The 21422-nt window shown below is 38.9% G+C and overlaps 1 protein-coding gene across 1 annotated transcript in view; it reads left to right on the top strand.

Annotated features, from left to right (window-relative positions):
* Positions 1 to 16886, top strand: part of LOC120538088 (cobalamin binding intrinsic factor-like) — a 48386-nt gene extending 31500 nt beyond the window's left edge. The window contains exons 3-9 of the mRNA XM_039767514.1: positions 788 to 928; positions 4461 to 4616; positions 4726 to 4907; positions 7781 to 7952; positions 10609 to 10783; positions 12783 to 12898; positions 16624 to 16886. Of these exons, the coding sequence (XP_039623448.1) occupies positions 788 to 928; positions 4461 to 4616; positions 4726 to 4907; positions 7781 to 7952; positions 10609 to 10783; positions 12783 to 12898; positions 16624 to 16685 (1004 nt within the window). The 3' untranslated portion in view covers positions 16686 to 16886. The remainder of the gene's footprint in view (positions 1 to 787; positions 929 to 4460; positions 4617 to 4725; positions 4908 to 7780; positions 7953 to 10608; positions 10784 to 12782; positions 12899 to 16623) is intronic.
* Positions 16887 to 21422: the final 4536 nt, after the last annotated feature.

Below are 21422 nucleotides of genomic sequence, written 5' to 3'. Positions count from 1 at the left end.
TAACACTGCTACAAGTGCATATAAGATAATTCAGAAGGCTGAGGTTGAGATATCCTGGTCAAGAAAACATCATTTGAAATGCCTTATGAAAAAAAAGCGTCAGCTTACTTGACAGGTGTTTGCATTTTGGTACCTGATACTTCGTACCGTACGGAGAAATCCCTTTTGAAAACAAAACTGTTCTTCGATACACTGATAAAGAGATTCCCTAAAGTCTACATAACTGAGCTGAATGTTGTATCCACAAATCATTTATTTACTTATTTTGCTGACGTCCTTGAGATACACTCGGTTACATTCCTTTTGTTCCAATTAGAGCACGTTCAGGCGAAGTGACTTGCTCGTGGCCACATAGTGGTGTTAGTAGTGGGATTTCAACTCACAACCTCAGACTTTGAAGTTAGCCACTATACCACACTGCCCTGCGGTTTGGAACGTTCTTTTGTTAATGAAGTGATATGAGCATTGTGCAGTTCCTGAACTGGCAGCGTGTCTGATCTACAGAACAGCGGGTAAAGATTACTGGAGGTTTGACACAAGAATCCGCATACTGACATGACACAAAAAAATCATTTCTTATGCATGTACTGCATGTAGGCCTTTGTGGGTCTTGTTTTAATAATGTCTAGCCTTGCACAACATTTGTTTTCTTGACCTTGGATAAGAGAGCTGTTAAAGAGTTTAATGGGCACACAATAAGGTGAGTGTGGTATACCCCATGGTTAAGTTCTGCTTTAGTTTTTTCTGCTGTCTCAGCTCTTGTCTTTTTTATTGTTTTTTCTTACAGACCCACTGGCTCTATATGTGTTGGCCATTCAGTCCTTCTGCAAAGACCCCTCTCTAATTCCAGCCCCTATGCTTCTAGATGACTACTTGAAGGTGACACCCATTTTGTATGAGGAGCTCAACAAAGATTTGTGCCATATAGGTATGTGAAAAATGTGTGCTGTGACAAAGTAGCCAATAGGGTAGACAGACTTATTGATGGAGCTAACCTAAAAACATCCAACATGGCAAGCATTGCAGATGTGGGCAGGGTGTTCCTTTATTCTGTTTGTGTCTACCTTGGGCTTGGCATAAAGTTAGCGCTTTTGGTGAGGGGTGTGCCAAAATATTCTTGGGAAGAAGTTATGCTGATGGCAGATAACTTCGCCAGACTCACAAACATGTGAGTGTAACAAAAGCACAAAGTGACTGAAAAAGGTCTGGGGCAGCGTGGTGGACGCCGTCTTATTGGTTGAAGTAAAGGTCATCAAAAAGAGAAAGAAAACCAAAGTGCATCTTCACAGATGGGGCGTCAAAAAGGGGACTGGCTCGAGATGGCCCAAGCAGGAAGGGCAGGGTACACTAGGGAGGATGGCAGAAGTGACATCAGAGCTGGTAAAGCTGTCAGTTTTCTGTTCTGCAGAGGGAAGAAGATAAAATGCATTATGCAACAGTGCCAGCCTCTGGTGTGGAGGGTAATGACCATCACCAGAGCCCTGAGCTGTCTCCTATACACACATGCGCGACAACAGATATTACTGAGGTTACTGACCCTCGTCAGTTTCTTTACCGTCCTCTCTAGGATGGATGTGGAGGTTCTGCTTCAGATCGTAGCTTTTCACCCTGCTTGCTCTTTCCATGATGCTTCATGTATGGCAGTTAAGTGACTTCTGTCAAAGTGAATCAGATGTGGTGATCAGGCTTAGAGTCCAATTTCTTAATGACTAAGGCGGTTCCTGGCAGTGATAGGCAGGTGGTCCCGCCTCTTGGGTGGACCACCCAAAAAACACATAACAAAGGCAACTTAGATCAAAATCAAATCAAAAATAAAGAATGGTGCACATAATCAACATAAATAAAAGAATCAAGAATGAACAATAAAAACATAAAACATGAAATTGAACCCCAGCCCTGGGAAAAACCCTGGCTGACATATAAAACGTGATATTTGCTAAAGTAAAATAACATCAATAGAAGAAAATATAATTTAAAATACAAACAGATAGCAAACTATTGATGCATGTATAGCTTTAAAAAGCTTACTGAAGATTAGCTCCAATTTTTTAAAGAGGACGTTGTCCTGGTCAGCTTTCAAATTTAGCAGTCGGACTGTTTTGTGAATTGCATTTGCTGATGTCCAGATGAAATCGTTTCTGTCGTATGACTGTCTCTGATGTTGGTTTCTTGGATGGGCTGTTATTTATGTCAAAAGTTCACGAGAATTTCCAGACCTCGTGCTACCACACATGTATAATTGGCTGGCTATCCTGGTGATGGATGGTTGCACCTAAAAGCTTTGAGCCTTGTATTTATCTGTGCAACTTTTCTCTCTCTTCAGTTCTTTCATGAGTGCTTTGATCATTTTAAACTAAGAATATCACAAATTAATTAGATAATAAAAAAGAAAGTACGTACAGATGGAGTTAGATAAACAAGAAGGAAAGAATGTACAAATGTAGAAAGTCATAAAGTATTGGTCACAAAAAAAGAGACTACTAATGTTATTAACTAAATCGCCTTTAAAACTCCTTTGAGGTTCATTGCAGTCTCTTGGAGTTATAATTAAGCCAGATTGGGGTTTACAGTATTTGTTTGTAGTATACTGTTTATAGTTTCAAAATTATGATTTTTATCCCCTTATTACAAAGACATAGTACACAATAAATGAAAAAGTTAAATCCCAAAAGTAATAACAGAGAAACATGAAAAATAATGATTTCAAGTTAACAAAAACAACAGAAATACATAAAATAAATATGAGGCAGAGAATAAACACTGGCTGTAAGATAACACAAACACATCCCATTGAAAAATTAAATTTTTTCTGTAACTGTGAATAGGTCAATGCTTAATTAATGAATTGTATTAGATGGCAGCATGGCTGCTGTGGTCTCATAATCCTGGATTCAAATCCTGCCCTGATATCTGCCTGTTTGGGGCAGGCATGTCCTCTCTGTGTTCTCCTAGTGTTCCTCAGGATGCAACTGTTTGTTCCCACATCCCAGAGAGGTTATGTTAATTGGTGACTCTATGGTGGCCTATTAATGACTGTCTAGACCGCAACTTCTTTTGGCCATGTACTGGAATATATGATTTGGAATAATATATAACCCATAATGACAAAGTGAAAACATGTTTTCAGAAAGATTTACATAATTATTAAAAATCAAAAACTGAAATCTCTCATTCATATAAGAACCCAGATCCTCATTTCAGTACTTTGTCGAAGCCCCTTTGGTAGCAATTACAGCTTTGAGTTTTCTTGGGTGAGTCTCTTCAAGCTTTGCACACCTGGAGTTTATCCCATTCTTCTTGGCAGATCTTCTCAAGCTGCATTAGGCAGAGGACCGAACCTGCACCCAATTGGTTCTATAAAGGGAGCTTGCATGGCAGATTCAGGATGCAAGAAGAGATTTGAGGTTAAAGCAAGATCGAAAGGCAGAAGAAAGAGGCAGGATAGTGAGGAGACCCTGCCAGGAAGAAAGGAGAAGTGAATTGCAGGCCTGCACTCGAGAGCTGGGCTGTAGAAGGGGCGCTTCAGTTGAGCTGTGGTGGGGAATGGAAGCGACCTTGTTGTGCTGCATCTACCAGGTAGATGCCGAAAGACTGGCTAAGGGAGACGTGAGTCAAGTTCGGAGGGCAGTCCTGCAGACACTGAGTTACTGGCAGTGTGGACCTGAATCTAGAATTAAAGGAGGACTGCACCTGTTGGTGGGCATTTCCACTTGCTGCAAGGTCCTGAAGGGATAAGCTAAGACGATGGCAAATTTTAGAGGCACCGAGGCTCATAGTTTCTTAGAAGGAAGCGTCTGGCTTCGATTTTAACCGAATTTTATTGGATCTACTTATTGATTTTAACCTCCACCACAAACTTGATTTCATTGGATTATTTATTAACTGTGAAAAGTGAAGCGCTGCACTTTTTGGCACCATTTGTTTTGTTTTTGGAATAGACAGTTTATACCAACCCCTTTATGACTGTGTGTGTCCTCATTTGCCCGGCTCAGGTATGTTATCAATGGTTCTGGCATCAAGAGGATCTTGCAAGCCATCAGGGATCGCAGAGCAGACCCAGACCATCACACTATTTTTATATACAGATAGGGATTCAGGTGTGCAGATGACAGAGAGATAATGAGACAATCGACTGAGCAGTGAGTGTCTGCAACTGAATGCATGATCAGCATGCTGTCAGACAAACCTACACCCCTAGAAGGCCAGAGCAACTTTATTAAATTATTTATTTAAAATTGTGCATCACCACGAACCGCAGTATACCACACAATGATCCAGGAGGGATTTGAAACCCAGATCCTTGGATGTGTGATTCAGCATGTGAAATTGGATACATGTTACAAATGTAATTCTGATCTATTTATGCTTAAGAATATAACGAAGGAAAGAAGAGTTATGAAAGGATTGCTGGAAAAGAATAATTTGTATATGAAAAAAACTAACATTCTTATTCTCTTCAGGGAGTCAAGGCAGACCTCTCACCAGCTACATCAACATCTTTCAGGATGTGTTAGCGTTGTGCCTCATGGGTCAGAAGTTTGTTATCCAGACAGTAAACAGCCTCCTATGGTCTGTGGACTACAACCAGCTAGGGGAGGATGGAAAATTGTCTGTGGGTATGTCCAAGCACTTTATCCCCTGTTCACTGAGCCGGGAATAACATCTAGTGTAGCCTGAATTTAACGTTTTCAAGTTTGTAAAACGCCCTCACTTTTTCCCTTACAGATACTGACTCCATGGCCATTATTGCACTGACATGTTTGCGTCAGTCATTGTCACCTCGGACAGCGGCTTACATAAGAACCCAAATACAAACTACTCTTGAAAAACTGTTCCACCGGGTTCTTGCAACAAGACAGGCAAATGGCTTGTTTGGAGACCTTTATAGCACAGGCCTGGCCTTACAGGTTAGTAAACAAAATGGAGACTAACTGACTGGTGGGATGAAACTCTGGGTTTGGGACAACAGCTTCAGGGAAACAATTGGTCAATTTACATATTCTGGTTGTGTGTCAGTGGTAAGATATTTTTGCAACAAGGTGAAGTGGAGGTGCAGTGGTTAGTACTGCTATCTCATGGATCCAGGTTCGAAGTTTCAAATCCAATGTTTGGTCATTGTCTACGTCTGAATGGACTTTCCGCCTACAAGCCCAGAGGAATTTAAGCTAGGTTAAGTCTCAGTTCTTAATTGACCATGGGCGAATGCGTAAGTGGGCCATGGGATGGACCAGCGGGATATTTCTTGCCTTCTGCTGCTGAATTCAATGCTAGATTATTTTATTTGTGTCAGATCTTCGTACTAGTATAGTGCTGCAGATGTTACACCTGGCAAGAACGGGCAGATTAAAGAAATAATACAAGACGTGACGAGAATCATATTTTAATAAACACGAATGGGTCAAAACCAAAAGTAGTACCAAACCTAGCAAGCCCGATAATTAAAGGGAAATTACAGAAGAAAATGAAATGCTAAAGTCTGTAACAGTTTTTACCCAAACCACATCTAGAAACACTGCTCATCTTTAATTTTATCTGTGATGTCCCATCTGTTGGATTAACAGAGACATAGCAACTAGATGGATACATGCATACATGGGCAAACAGACACCTGTCCTGTTATTAAGGTGGACTAAATGACAGATACTCACATTATTTACTTATTATTATTGGGCTGAAACAATTGTCAAAGGTGACGTACACCATCTGAAGTACAATTAAAACATTACAATAATCTAGACTATAACAGGCCATTTAACCTACACTCCTATCCACCTAATTCCTCCAAAGTAAGATCAAGTTGAGTTTTGAAGGTCCCTAAAGTTCTACTGTCAACTACATTACTTGATCACTTATTCCATGTGTCTGTAGTTCTCAGTGTAAAGAAAACTTCTTAATGTTTGTGAGAAGTTTACCTTTAACAAGTGTCCAGCTGTTATGTTTAATTCATTTTAAAGTCACAGTCAGATTCACTGGACTAATTCCCTTCATGATGTTAAACACTTCAATCATGTCGCCTCTTTTAATCTCTTTTTTGCTTAAACTGAAAAGGCACAGCTCTGTTAATCTTCACTGAAAATTCATCCCTTGTAGCCCTGGAATCAGCCTAGTCGCTCTTCTCTGGACTTTTTCTAGTGCTGCTATATCCTTTTTGTAGCCTGCAGACCAGAACTGCACACAGGACTCCAGATGAGGCCTCACCAGTGTGTTATAAAGCTTGAGCAGAACCTCCTGTGACTTGTACTTCACTCATCAAGGCGCTATATAACCTGACATTGTGTTAGTCTTCTTAATGGCTTCTGAACACTGTCGATAGTCGATATCTTAGAGTCCACTATGACTCCTAAATCCTTCTCATAAGGTGGACTCACGATTTTCTGACTGCCCATTGATTATTCAAACCTAAAATTTTCACTTCCTATGTGTAATTCTTTACCTTTACTGACATTAAATTTCATCTGCCATAAATCTGCCCCAGCCTGTATGCTGTCCAAGCCCTCTGTAATAATATAGCAGATTCTGGATTATAATTACAATTGGTTACATTTCTTTTGCTTCTTCCATTTGAAGCACCTGCAAGTGAAGTGACTTGCTCATGGTCACACTGTGTCAGCGGTGGGATACATGTGGAATTATTGCAGGGTAAAACCTCCAGACAGGAACTAAACATCTTTATTGATGTCTCAAAGGCACAGATTAACTCTTTTAGGGCTAATTATTTTTTGTTCCCAGGGCTGAATATCAGGTTTTCTACAAAGCACACAAAGCAATGGTTTTGCACATAAATCAACATAAAATACTTATTAATGACAAATGTCACACTGTTTTATGTCCCATGAGCCCCTACAATATGCAGATTCACATACTTATTACACACCTGTTTGTCTCATCACTCATAAACTGAAAGGCACTTTCTGGAAAAAAACAGCTTGAAGTAGTCAGGAGGCTGGTAATATGTAGTGTCCAGTAGTACACTGGGTCGTTTGATGATGCCCAGTTGCCAGCTTGCCTCCCACGGATCTATGTTTGAGTAGTCCTCTCTGGGCAAAAGTTGCCATAAGGTATGTCAGCTACACAAGTGTGTTCTGCATTACAATCAGTTAGGGACCAATCAGCTGCCAATCGTTTTCGATTTCCAAATCGTTTGCATCAAAATTGGAGTTTGATAAGTCAAAGTCTGATTCAGCTATAATACATAAGTAATACTCATGGAGTATTTTGCTTTGTGCATCCGCTTCACCCTCTCACCCGATGTCAATGCCATTCTACACGTTACTTAGTCTATGCTAATCATGCACATGCAGGGATTCAAACTTCAAATCAACGAGTCTAACAGTTCTCCTAGCAAAGACTGTCTACCTGTCACATAATGAGTTCTTTTGATGTTTACAGCTTTTTTTCACCCTCTGTCCCTGAATGTCGACCTTAATCGACATCCGCCCTACGCCCCTTGTTTGACAAAAGTCGACATCCATCCTAAAAGAATTAAAATAACACTTCAGTTTTCAGGTAATTTTGTTGATTAGTCCAATTCTAGCTCAATTTGGTGTGCCGTATGCTGAACTGACTACTGAAATGAAGGCTACTAAAAATGTCATGTTTGTTGTACATTTTAATTTAACCCTAAACCTTGGCTACCAGAATGACAGAGAGAGGAAAGTTGCCAAAATCAAAAGTAGTGTGAAACTGTGTGCCCTGTGACTAAGTGGATTTGATTTTTTTTTTTGTTTTGGTGATTTTTATGGATTGACCAATCTAACCGTCCCATCTCTGTCTCCTTCAGGCTTTATCAGTGAACTATATTGACTTTGACTGCACGACCACTATGCAGACCCTCCTTAAGGAGATTTCTTTGGGAGCCTTTGACAACCCCATAGCAGCATCCTTGATTATCCCCACTCTAAGTGGGCGCACCTACCTGGACATAAATAAACTGAAGTGTTCAGCTGACCAAGGTAAGGCAGCCCAATTCCTAAGAAAAGCAGATTTATTTATTTAATATGTGAAAAATGAAAGAACTGATTCAACAGGGTGGCAGCTTATGAGACCAAATGGCAGTTACATTCCAACTGAAATCTTTTAATTTCAATGATTAAGCAAAATACAGTATCTTGTCCGGAGTCTGTCCCCTGTTGGGTGCTGCATGTTTCTTACTTGCTGATGTTTTGTGGTATGATGGATGGGTGAATGTCTTGCTTTGAAAGTATGCCATGCTTTTCAGTGACGACTTGATGGAGCTCTGCCTGACGGCTGCAATCATACCTGCATTTATGTGGTTAAAAAAAGAGAGCAAAGCTAAGCCGTGCCATTGAATGAAAACCAGCAATCTCTACTTTGTATAGCACTCTTAACAGAATGCACCATCACAAAGAATTTTAAAGAGCAAACAGCACCCACATAAAGGCAAATCACGCCCATACACCGTGACAGCACAAGTAAGGTTATTTATTATTCTGTGCTGCCTTTAAAATATGAGACTCGAAAAGGCTTCATATTACCTACACTTACTGAGCAAATTACGCAGAGACAAATAGAATAACATGTTGGAAATCCCTCCTGGCCAGAGATTGATTAAATAATAGTGATTGAAAATTTTGCTGGAGAGCCCTAATGGCCATCCAAAAGTGATTAAATGTAAAAAAATGAGAGTACACCTCAGGTCCGCCATGCAAGAAAGAAACACAATAGAGAGCTATTCTGAACGGACACTATGAGGTTCCATATCATGAAGAAGCCTTTTTGTCAAAAATAAAGAAGAAAGATTATGGTGACCTCTACTGGCCAAAAAAAAATGAAAAAATGAATGGTAACAAAGTACAAATCCCTACTGGCCACAGATGAGTCACATTTAGGATGATGGAAGAATGCTGGAAATTGTAAGTTCCAGGAGAGGAAGGACAGGCATCCTGGCTGGAATAAAGGAAGGATTCTTGCTCAGCCAGAAGGCCATAATGCATGAATGGAATGAAAGGGAATACTGGGAGCAGTTCATTTCCCCAAAAGATAGGTGGCAGTGTTCCTCAAAGCTAAACCCGATCTGGACACCTGCCGGGTGGCATGGGGATTGGAGTCCGGAAACACAGCCCTGTTGGGGTGCCTAGGGACCACCAGTGTTTCTCTGGTTTTTTTCTGTGGTGTAAGTATTCCGGACAACTTGGGCAGGACACTGGAAGCAGATCCTGGGAAGACTTTAAAAGAAAGCCCACCGCTGCTCTTAGACAAGTCAGTGTCAGGGAGCAGAGGGCTATGCTCTCTTGGAGGTAGAAGAAGTATAGTGTATCAGTGTTTTGTTTGGTGGTGTCCTGGAGAAGATGTTAATGGCAAGTAAAATAAATTATTTGAACCTGGTATTGTTTTGGGTAATACTGTGTCTATGGTTTGGGGCTCAGTGACACCACCCTTGAGGCTGCAAAATATATGATAAGGTCAAATGTTATGGAGATCCCCAGGGGTCAGAGGTGGGTAGAAGTAATGCGATGGAGAGCAACACTGGAAAGTGATGTGACAAAGAGACCTCAGTCATACCCATATTTTAACTCATAATTGTTAGAATCAATTTTTGTGATATTACAAGGGGTGTTCAATTATAAACAGGAATTTTCATGCTCTGTTCTTATAAATAGTGCAAGGTAGACATGACTCATTGGACAAACACATGCATTTTGAACTTGTCGTTAGTAGTGTTAGAGTGTTAGCTGCTCTTTTCCCCCTTCCTGTCAGTTGTAATCGACATGTTGGAGCAAGAGGTACACAGTAGTGTTGCGCAGCGCATTATTATTCAATTTTTGACAAATGAAGGAGTCACTCCATCTCAGAATTATTCGAGACATAAAAAACAGTTTGGGGATGAGTTTCTCTCACTCTCTCAGTCTAGAGTGTACAGGGTGGTCCAGATCTAATTATGCAGATCCAGATCGTCTGGATGACTTTGATTTATGCGGGGACGATTCCAGTTCGGTGCGGAGATGATTCTTCATGTCGTCAGTCCGCACACTTCTCAATGTGCCGGGATTTTTCATGTGATTTTCTATGTGATAAACTTAATAAGTTATAGCATAATGAAAATTGCATAATTAGATCTGGACCACCCTATATGATTGGTGCAAGTCATTCAGAGAGGGAGTATCATCTCTTTGGTCCACTTAAGGAATTTTTAGGAGGGAAGAAATTCAAGTCGAATGAGGAGGTTATTGATGCTGAGCAAGAATGGGTCAACATGCAGTCAAAAGACTTCTACTCTTCGGGGATTAAGAAGCTTCCTGAGTGCTGGAACAAGTGTATTGCATTGGCAGGAGACTATTTAGAAATATAGTGTGTAAGTTGTTTCATTGTATTCAATAAATAAAGTATAGCTCATAAATTCCTGTTTATGTTTGAATGCCCCTCGTAGATCATACTTTCTCCTGCTCATATTTCCTCTTAAACCTTATTGCAAGAAATATTAGAAGAGAAAAGCTGATTTTGGTGATAACAAAAGGTTACAGGTAGTAAATAAAGGAGACCCTTCTGTATTTCATTGTTCATCTTTTTATGTTCTGTCTTTGGTGGTCTCGACTTTTGCTAAATCTCAAACTCCAGTTTTCACTTAAACTAAAAGGTTTTCTTTTACAGACAATCTTCCACTGACTGGTTCTGACACTGCTTCTGGCAATATGACTGTATACTACACAGTGATAGACGACGTGAGCAGCACATTCAGGGACAGTATCATCATCAGCCTTCCAGTGGGGTCTACTCTACTAGATGTCTTAAAAAGAGCCGCCACCATCTCTCCAGAGAAATTCAGGTCAGGCCCCAATGTGATATCGGAGAAACTCTTTAAGCCAGCATCACGCTACACTACAGCAGTCGATATAACATCTAGTCAAAGAGCATGCCATATTCAATGACTGCAGCTGTGGAATCTTGTTGTCTCTGAGAGAGTGAAATTATATGAATAAGAATTGCAGGGTGCAACTGATGACACAGTTACCAATGGTTCCAAATCTTGTTGCTATAAAAATTCCTCAGTGTTGCCAGCTAATCAACATGGAGCCCACCAGAACAAGCAACAATTTCAGCCCATCTGTTTGTCTTTTTTTAGCCTCAGTACTGGCACTATATTTTGACTAGCCTGTTCTCTATACAGTGCAAAACAATAGCCTTCCTTTATTCTTGTTACTGCCAATACTCCATTGTTTCAGTGATCACTAACTGCTGTAGTTCACCCCTTTAATTATGACTTTGAAAAAAATCAGACTAGTTTACTTTTCTAAATGTTGTGATGCCAGGGTTGCCAGCAGCTGGCATACTTATTTGAACCCGGGACATTGATAGTTATGACTAAGGATGGACTGGGCAATAAGGACATATAACAGCAGGAACAGATGCATCAAAAGTGCTCAACATATTTTATTTCACAATATAGTGTCCCAAAAATCAAATAAAGTGCAGTGCAGATATTAAATAAATAAATAATCCAAATAAAAACAGCAGAGGTTAAAAAACCCAATACATAAATCAATCCAAACATGGATTTAAAGCAACGTTTAAAGCACAATCAGGATCCATTTGTGAATAAAAAAAGCCACAAGCCGCAGAGTTTCCTTCTAAACCGACGTCTTCTCTGCACACCCTTTCAGGTCTCCCTCCACCGGCAAGCACAGTTACCCTTCAGTCTGGCTTGTGTCCCCCCGACACCATCCCTTGGCATTCAGCAGGGGACCCAGTGAGTCCTGCTTCCTTCTTCCACCGCTATCACTTAGCAATCAGTGGGAGTCAATTGGAGCAGATGGTCATTGCTGTTCCTTGGGTGCTCAGCAGGACCAAACCTAACCTGTGAGCACCATCTGCTTGCACCACCCAGGGGCACTTCCCGACTGCTTGCCTCCACACTGATGCACCAGCTCTGTTTCTCCTTTTCTTTCTTTCCTTTAACCGTTTTTGTTTTTTTTCAATCCTAATTAACACCTGGTGAAATTCACCAAAAATCTGGCTCAGTACAGAAGTGAAAAAAACATGACTCAAAGAGAAGTTTATAAATAAGTTGAAAGGTTTAAAGTGGGAAGGACAAGTGTAACCGGTGAAGCCTGAACTGGTTGATCATCAACATGGTTCACACAAGCCTACCTCGACATGGCAAAGGCCTTCATCAGAGAAGACCAGCGGATCACATTGTCCACTGTTGCTCCACATTTGGATATCACCTATGGATCTGCAGGTGCCATTGTGCATGATGACTTGAGGTACCATAAAGTTTGTACAAGATGGATGCCCAGACAACCTGCTGATCTACACAAGCCAAAGTCCTTTGGTGAAGTTCTGCAGGTTTCACTTCCTTGGCCCAAACAAATCTCATTACAGAGTGTTGTTCAACAATGGTGCTATTCCGCACCAGAGCCTCCATATTCATTTGACCTTGGCTTAAACTAGATTAATTTTAGAGCACTGTGCTATTCTTGTTTAAACTACCCATAATCCACCACTAACGTGTTATATTACGTCAGCTTCTTTCCATTACAATGTACAGCATAATTTTCAAATTGCCTTTACTTTTTTATTTACCCTTATATTAACAGATTGATAATTTTTCAAAAAAGCTGCGTTCATTTATAATTTCAATACTTATTTGAAACATTTTACTGTATAAGCATGCCTAATATGCTCATAAAAGACTCCATGATTTGCAAAAACTATCTGGGAAAAAAATATGAAGGCACTATTATACTAAAACTTCAGCTCCTGCAAAAGTAATGATTCTATAGTAACTTCTGTATATTTTTTTTTATGTTTCTTCAATTTTACAGTTTTACCACTCAGCTATCGAGCCTGGGACTCTTTGTTACAAGCATCCAAGGATTGACTAGCAACAATTATCAGACCTACTGGCAATTTTTCATTGGATCAAACATCTTGTACAAAGGTGAGATGCCATAGGCACTGTTCGGATATATGTCACATGTAAATGTTCAAGCAACTTATTTAATTCAATTCAGGGCCGTGATTACAATTAGGAAAGTCATGCAGGGATTTAGCTGAGTTTGTAGGTGGTCTGTCTGGTTACCCTATGTACACAGATCTGACATGTAAAACACAGCAATCACCCAATGAGCATTTATTGAATACCGATAGTGTAAACAAAAGTATTTATTAAACATGTTAAACATGCATGTTGCTTCCAACGTGGCAAGATAATTTGCACAGTGTTCTCAACATGGCTTTTATAATTCCTTCCTCTCCAGTGTCTTTCAATAATTCTAAACTTCAATTGGAGGTCTAGTGAATTTAGTGTTGTGAGGTAGAGGTTGGATACCTGTTTCTGCTTCCGACTATTTTTAAGTGCATGGCGTAGTTAATGCGTGCTCTATTTTGTGTTGTTTGTCATGGAACTGGTTACACACACTGCTGTAACTTTCCTGTAGTCTACCCATAATACAACAGCGCAGTGTGGGCAGGTAGGATCACTGCTGGTATCCAAAAATGTTCCCCTGAAATCGACAGGTTTCTCCAGGTGTGGATCTACCGTCAAGACATTTTGAGTCTTTTTACCAAACCCGATGAAACAACAATTGACGAAATAATCGAGCATCTGCAAGTTCAAATGACCGCCCTGGATGATGAAGCGTCCGAGTCTCGTACTGAAATCAAGACTGAAAAATACTACACTGAATTAAATGACCCGATGTCCGCTTGCTGCGTTGTTAAAATTATGATCGACCCTCTGTTAAGAAGCTAAATCACCTAGGGGTCTGTGGGGATCTTAATCCAAGTTTGGGTTTCTCAAGTACATGTCTGCAACTTTTCATAGTATCACCCTTTTGAGCTTTTGCCTCTGTTTTAGTTTGTGTGTGTGTGTGTGTGTGTGTGTGTGTGTGAACGTCCTATTATGTAATGATCTCTGAGTGATGTTGTGGGGATGGTAGACAGCAGATGAGTTGAGAATGGGATGTTGTGATAGTCTGTGAGACAAAAGTACAGGTTGCACTTTGGTCTTTTTCATCATTGACTACATGATCTGTGTCAGAGAATTATCTTTAGTAAGTGTGTTATGGGTGAACCTCTAATCAATTCACAAACATCTGAAACTACTTTTATGGGTTTTAGTATCATTATCTGAAATATCTATGGTATGTCACATCTGGTGATGTCTGCTTTCAGTTTGTACCTTTTATTTATTTATTTTTTATTAATTTTATTACAATCCATACAAAACAATCAAGTTTTTAAAAAAAGAAGAATTGAGTTAAGAACAGATCGATCCCCACCCCTGAGAGAGAGAGCAAGCCAAACGGTGTAAAATTTAAGGCTTGTAAACATACCTAAATTAATAAATTCTCTGTGCTTTATAAACTTATTTTAAAATATTACTGATTAGATCCTGCCATGTTTTGAAAAAAGTCTGTACGGATCCTCTAACTGAGTATTTGATTTTTTCCAATTTCAAATAATATAACGCATCGGTTTCCCACTGACTTAAAAGAGGAGAGTTTGGGTTCTTCGAGTTTATCAGAATAAGTCTGCGTGCCAAAAGTGTAGTGAATGCAATCACAATTTGTTTGTCCTTCTCCACTTTAAGCCCCTCTGGAAGAACCCCAAACACAGCTGTTAATGGGTTAGGAGGGACTGTGAGTCCAAGGCTGTCTGAAAGGTAATTAAAAATTTTTGTCCAGAATGATGTTAATTTGGTGCAGGCCCAGAACATGTGACCCAGTGAGGCTGTGACTTGGCTGCAACGTTCGCAGGATGGATCCTGCCCTGGAAACATTTTGGAGAGTTTTAGTCGAGACAGATGTGCTCGATATATAATTTTGAGTTGTATAATTGTATGCTTTGCGCATATGGAGCTCGAGTGAATTCTCTGCATTGCTACTTTCCACTCCTTTTCTGATATATTAATTGAGAGATCTTTTTCCCAGTGTCCTCTTGGATCTTTGAAAGGAAGGGATTGTAAAATGATTTTATATATTGTAGAGGTGGAGTCTAATTCCTTGAGATTGAGCAATATTTTTTCCAGCGCAGTTGGACCTTTTAAACAGCCACATTGAAAGAACTTGCTGTAATAGTCCTTGATGGAGGTATAAGCTATGTAATCACACATAAACATATTTATTGCTGCTAATTCTGGGACCTATCTTTGATCATGAGGCTTGTACTGTCCTTTTTACTTCTGTGTAAATGTAAGTTTGGTGATTGGACCAAAAATTCGTTAACAAGTTAAATGCAGGTTCAGGTTCTACAATGTTTGAAACATTCAGAAAATGTGTTTTTTCCATGGTGTCTGTATGCGTCTCTGTGGAAATTCAATGTTGATTTTCACTTCTTAAAATTACAGTTTTTATTGGAAAATGATGCAGTTTTCTCCATATTATAAAGTTCCTGGATGACTACATGTTTTAAAGAATGGAAAACATTAGAACATGCGGTTTCTGAGGTATCCGCCGTGAATACAGAGACCAATGTAAAATGATTGTTTTGGAAAATATTCACCTATCTTTTTCAAATAAGCCATATCATATTTACCTTGTTAGAGGCTCCAGGTCTACTGTTTTTGGCCAGTACTTACCCTCACCTCCTTTCAAAACCGTTTGGCCTATGTCCAATTGTGCTTGCCATAGAAATTGTTTAGGCTACTCCTTTTAGTCATGAGATCAAGGTATTGATTTGTAAAACTTTCGTACAAGTAGTTTTTTAAGATACATAATTTATTTAAATATACATGATCGCACACACACGGAGGCTCACACAAGTGGAAGCAAACACACGCACTCAAATAAATTTATAAGTGAGGATAGTGGACATCTTATTTGTCCTACCAGAACATATGTTGGATGATGAAGAGAAAGAAATGACCACAAACACACTGTAGTTGCCAGCTCAATGGGTGGCCTCGGGCTCAAATACCTCCAAAACTGAAAAACATAAGTGAAATTTCTACATCAACCTGTATTTACTGAACAAACTATATGTCCATAGAAAGTATGGTTTTTCATTGATTCTGGCTAACATTCTCAGCACGTCTGTTAATCAGCTCCTAGCTCAACTGTGTAGGACAAGATTACGGTGGTTCAACAGGTAGTTTTGAAACATTAGCCAAACAAATGTTTGGAACCCACTAAATATATTATTGTGTACAACATGGGATGGCACCGTAAACAATTAGTTGCAGTTTTAGTTCAGCCCATCTTCAAAGGTTAGACCTCAAGTACCAAATGCCACTTGGTTTCTTTTGTCATAAACAGAAGTTTCAATGCAACCTTTGCACGTATAACAGCAGAACTGTCTCTCAGGTGGTAGATATTGTTCTCGAATCTATATTGATGAAGAGTAAGAGTGAACATCCTGGAAGCATCCTTCTTAAGGTTAATATATTACAGCCTGCTATCATCTGCATTTTAATTATTGTAGAAACCTCTCTGCTACTCTTTACCTGGTTTGGTCAACACCAAAGTTGTTTTGGTGAAAGTTGGAGTGAATGAAGGAGGGATGAGCATATATTTATTATAAGTTATAGAAGACAGAGATAATCCACATCCTCTGTAAAGTGAATAGGTTTTAAGTATCCAAAGAATAGAGGTAAAACATCAATAAGAATTTATATGATTGAAAGTGAAACGCATTACCTTAATAATGGATGCATTTCTTTTGCAGACATTAGAGACTACATACCAAGCAGTGGAGAAAACATTTTGGCCCGTTTCTTGCTATTTTAACAAAACTGAGGACTAAGGACGAAACCCGAAGTAGCCACCAATATGTTTTGTCTAGGAGGATAGTCCAGAGCTTTGCCACTTGTTCCTTTCTTTTTGCTTGTCAATTTGTGAGAAAATGAAGGAACTCATTCATTCTTGCAGAAACTTGTGTATGGTATCTGGTATCATTGGTTTTCTAATAAAAACATACTTACATTCTAATGTTTTTCTGGTTAATTTGGTTCTTTACTATTCTGTTTTGAATCTTGCATGAAAATGTGCAAACGCAGATATTTTCTATCCACTGCAACAAATAAAAATCCATTTCATTGTATTATGGTGTGTATCATTTAAGTCTTGCTATAATGTTTCTTAGACATTCCTTACGTATTGAATTTACAAAATGGTGATATGAATATGGGGTCATTTACTCATTGCTATTTATTAGGAATTGAAGAAAACGATTAACCTTTCCGTGCATTCTCACTGGTATTTTACCATTGGTTCACACTCTAACATTGTGAATGAGCCCCTTCCACACATACAAGCTATCTAAGTAATTAACCAGCAAATTCCTGGATCTAGGGTAGTTGTGAATGCCAGAATAAAGTATCCCAGAAAACCTGCTCTGGCAATTATGGCTCATGGAAATGTACTAGGTCTGCTGAGGTGTGAATAGAGGGAGAAAACTGCAAGTTTAAGAACACTAAATGCCACACTGGCCATACCTAATATGCACTGACATTGATGTGAGTGGACCATAAAAGGATCTGGATAATGATGTACAAAATCCTTGATTTGTTTTTGCAAAAATTATTATTATTTATTCATTATTATTTTTTTGCAAGGCTGGGCATTTGAAAAGTATTAATCCTATTAATGGTAACAGTGTTAATAATTATTCAGCCCCAGTCAACATAACGTAACAGTAAAGATACTAATACAGGGTATGGCCAAAATCATACAATATGTTAACATTTAAATAACACTTATACCTCTGGGTACTCCGGTTTTCTTCCTCCATCTCCAAAGATGCATTAGTTAGGGTAGTGATTCTACATTAAATTCTGTGTGTGTGAGGTGTCTGTGTGATGGACTGATGTCCTGTGCAGGGCTGCTTCTTGCCTTGTGCCCATTGGCTCCCCATGATCAGGAATTGAGTGGGTTAAGCAGATTTGAGAATGATAGATTAGCTTGTCTTCAGTGTGAGTTCCTCTGGATTTTATTCTACAAGGTTTCTTGAACTGAACAAGTAGTAAGAAAACAGAGATAAGGGAAACATCAGGTTATCTGGTTTGAGTTTTACAATAAATAAAAGGAAGGTATGTACTGTATGTTAATAAATTGTCGTTTATCAAGGTGCCAGACAATGGAAAAGTTAGATCTTTATTGTATACTGTATATGTGACAATGCTACTATTTCTACTCTTATTACCACCTTTAGCAGTCCATGTATGTAAGAATTCATAAAAGTTAGCATAGCACAATACTACAAGTATTATTATTAGCGTCATAATAACTTTATTGATCATATCACTCAAATTATTAACCACACTATCCCTAAATTGTATAAAACTACTTAACATCATTAAAAAATAATATATGTTAGAGCAGTGGTTCCAAACCTTTCTATGCCCCGCACCTCTAGAAAATGTATGACTTATGTTCACACTCCCTACAAAAGCAATATCGCATTTGAAAACAAAGAAGTCAAATTTCTAATTTTTGAAACCACAAAATGAACCACATACAGTAATGGAAGTGAACAAATTGAACTCAATAAAAGTGAGCTTTTAGGTCAGTGCATAAAATGTAAATATAAATTGAGCAATTTACCTTTATAAGTCTCAATAATCTTACAAATTTGTCCCCTTGTGAAGCTTACACACTCATTTGATGATCAGGGGGTTGGGGTATCCTTTGAAGTATCAAGTGCTCTGAAGAAATGACACACAACAAATGAATGAGGGGTTTAGGAGGATTGGATACTCCCATGAAGCAATAGGTTCCATCACGCCTCTAGGCAATGAAACACAGTTGACGTGGTTTGTTCCCTGATAAGACCTGCATTGCAGTTCAAAAACAAATGCACTGCAAGGTTAGAATTGCTGCACTACTGCCAGAACCACCAGAAGAAGAGATGCGTTGAGTGTAAACCGCAGGTGTAGCATCTAATTCAGTCCCCCTTGTCTCCTGTTTGGCAAAAAAGTCAATCAAACCTTGAAATCAGTGTTGTTTCATGATCAGGGCTGGCACTGAAATTGATACTAGACCTCGCTCTTCTCTATGGATCATTGCAAGATCCAAATTCCATGCTCTTATAAAAAGTTATTCAGCTTTATGAACGCTCTGTCCTCAGCAAGGAACCCCTATTAATGCACATTTCTGCTGCTCATTCACAGGTAATGTTTGTGCACGCAATGCTTGATTCTTTTTATATCATAGAACAGGAGCACTAACTAATAAATGATGATGACACACTGCAAAACACAAATTGCACTACAATAAAATCAGGCAACACATCTTACTCAATTTTGGTGAATCATGACGGAGTCTTCTTCTTTGATGCACCTCCCTGAAATGCCACCTCGCATGCCAGATTGGGAACCCTTGAGATAGTATGAGTACTGCTGTGAAACACACGGAAAACAGATGTATAATACTAATGTTTTATATCAATATAGTATTACTAAAATAAATGGTGACAAATGAAATAGTGCCAACTGTATTATTGTGGTATTTCCCTCTACTTACCCTTCACTCAGGGGTAAGTGTACTCATCAGATTCATTACTGGGTTAGTCTACTGTTACACCTTAAGGTTAACACACGCGTACATAGATATACTCATACACACAGAAACTCCACAATGCCCTATGAATGACACACACATAGCTGGTTTACCTCTGGCACTTTAAACCACACAAGTGCCTTTAGGAATAACACAACCTGTCACTCTCTCAGTGCTTCAAGAGACTTACTTATTATCGGCACAAACGAGATACAATGTTTTAAAGATATCTAAAACCTAAATATTACTTTTGGTCTCCAAGAATACATTTAAACATACAAACACTCAGCATCCTCGACTACAGGCCATTTATTAGCCAAGAATGTCTTACTTTACACACTGTTCCCTCCTTTTGGGTGGAGCGCTCACCCTCAGCCTTAATAAACCTCGCAGCACAGAGGTAATGGCAAATCTCCAGTTGCTCCAGGTGCTTAAAGAAATCTACCTTATTACTTCAATCACTCTAGACATTAAGACAATGCACAGAAATTTAACAGCAGCATTGTATTTATTATGGGAATAATAATACCAGTAGAACAATAGAAAACAGGACTGATAGTAAAGTCAGGATATATATATAGTCTTCAGAAAAAGCTTATAAAAAAGTAAAGATGACAAGGATGAATGTCACAGGCAGCTTGTGATCTAGCACTCATAGCTGTTCATTAGATGCTTTTGTGACAATCAGATGGAAACGGCCAGACGTTGCCGGCACTGTTGTCTGATGTCACTCTGTTCTCTTCTCCTGATGTCTTCATCCCTTCTTCTTCCTCCCTCCTACGTCACTCTTCATACAAGGCATATTTATTATAAAAATTGTACCGGGGTGGGGGGGGGTTTGCAAGATGTGATTGTTAGATATTCTGATTGGCTGGCTGTCAATATCTTGAATGAATTCACTTTCCTTTTTCCCAAACAATAAAACTTTTTTTGATGTTGCTTAGTACTTACTGGCATGTCTTCCTTTCCCAGGCCATTTAGGAATTTATTGTCCCATATGTCCATCCATTCTCAGGTTATAAAGTAATTGATAGCCATAGGCACAAGCATGTCTTCCTTTCTTTGTTGGAACAGCTGTTTTAAAAGTGAGGTAAAGTTGGGAAGAGGATATACTTTGATGTGTCCTGAATTTAGTTCATCTGTTGTTGTCTTGAGCAAAGTATAATTAAATAATACAGAACAAAATTTACAGATTTTGTACCAACACAGAGAACAGATACAGTATTGCATTATAATATCTAACATACTATGTAAGTACAGTATAGAGGTAATAAAGTCCTCATGGCTAACTTAAATACTGGTATTACATTGCAAGCTATGATTACAGTAGCATTTTGAAAGACATTAAATAGAGAGAAAGGAACAAAACAAGAATGTCAATAATTCTATGAACCAGACTTATCTTTAATAGACGCTAAAATAATGTCATTCTTCACAAAAAAAAAAAGAAAAAATCCTTTCTCCTTCTGCCATGAAAACAATGGTCTACAGCTTATCTCTACTGTATATGACGGCTAGTCGCATTTTGTTCATTAGGTCTTGGAGATAAGTTTGTATGGTCCTCTCAGCTCACTTGGGTATGTAAAAAATGCATGGCTGATCTCCAATCACCAGTTATGATATAAGTTGGACCAGATCATAGAATGTGTAATTGTTGCATATGCGGTTGCTACATAATTGCCCTTATAAGACAGTCTTTTTTTCTGAGCTAAAATCAGAAAAAATCTGATTGTCTTAACACATTAGCAAACTTTTCTCCCTCCTGCAACAAATCACTTCTTCTTTATTCTGAAGTTTCAGGAATTTAATGATGAACCTTTGGAAAGGTTTGCCGGGCAATTTATAGGTTTTTCCGTAATTGAGATTTCAAGTATTTTGATAAAGAAACCAATATGAACTCTGTTTCCCTCCAAGACAATTTTCAGGTTTGTCATATAAGCACTGTTTTTATACCCCATTTACCATTGC

This window comes from Polypterus senegalus, chromosome 10 (genome assembly GCF_016835505.1).
Source record: "Polypterus senegalus isolate Bchr_013 chromosome 10, ASM1683550v1, whole genome shotgun sequence".
NCBI classification, from domain to species: Eukaryota; Metazoa; Chordata; class Cladistia; order Polypteriformes; family Polypteridae; genus Polypterus; species Polypterus senegalus.
The sequence above is the reverse complement of the archived record's forward strand: the minus strand, read 5'-3'. Positions and strand labels throughout refer to the sequence as shown.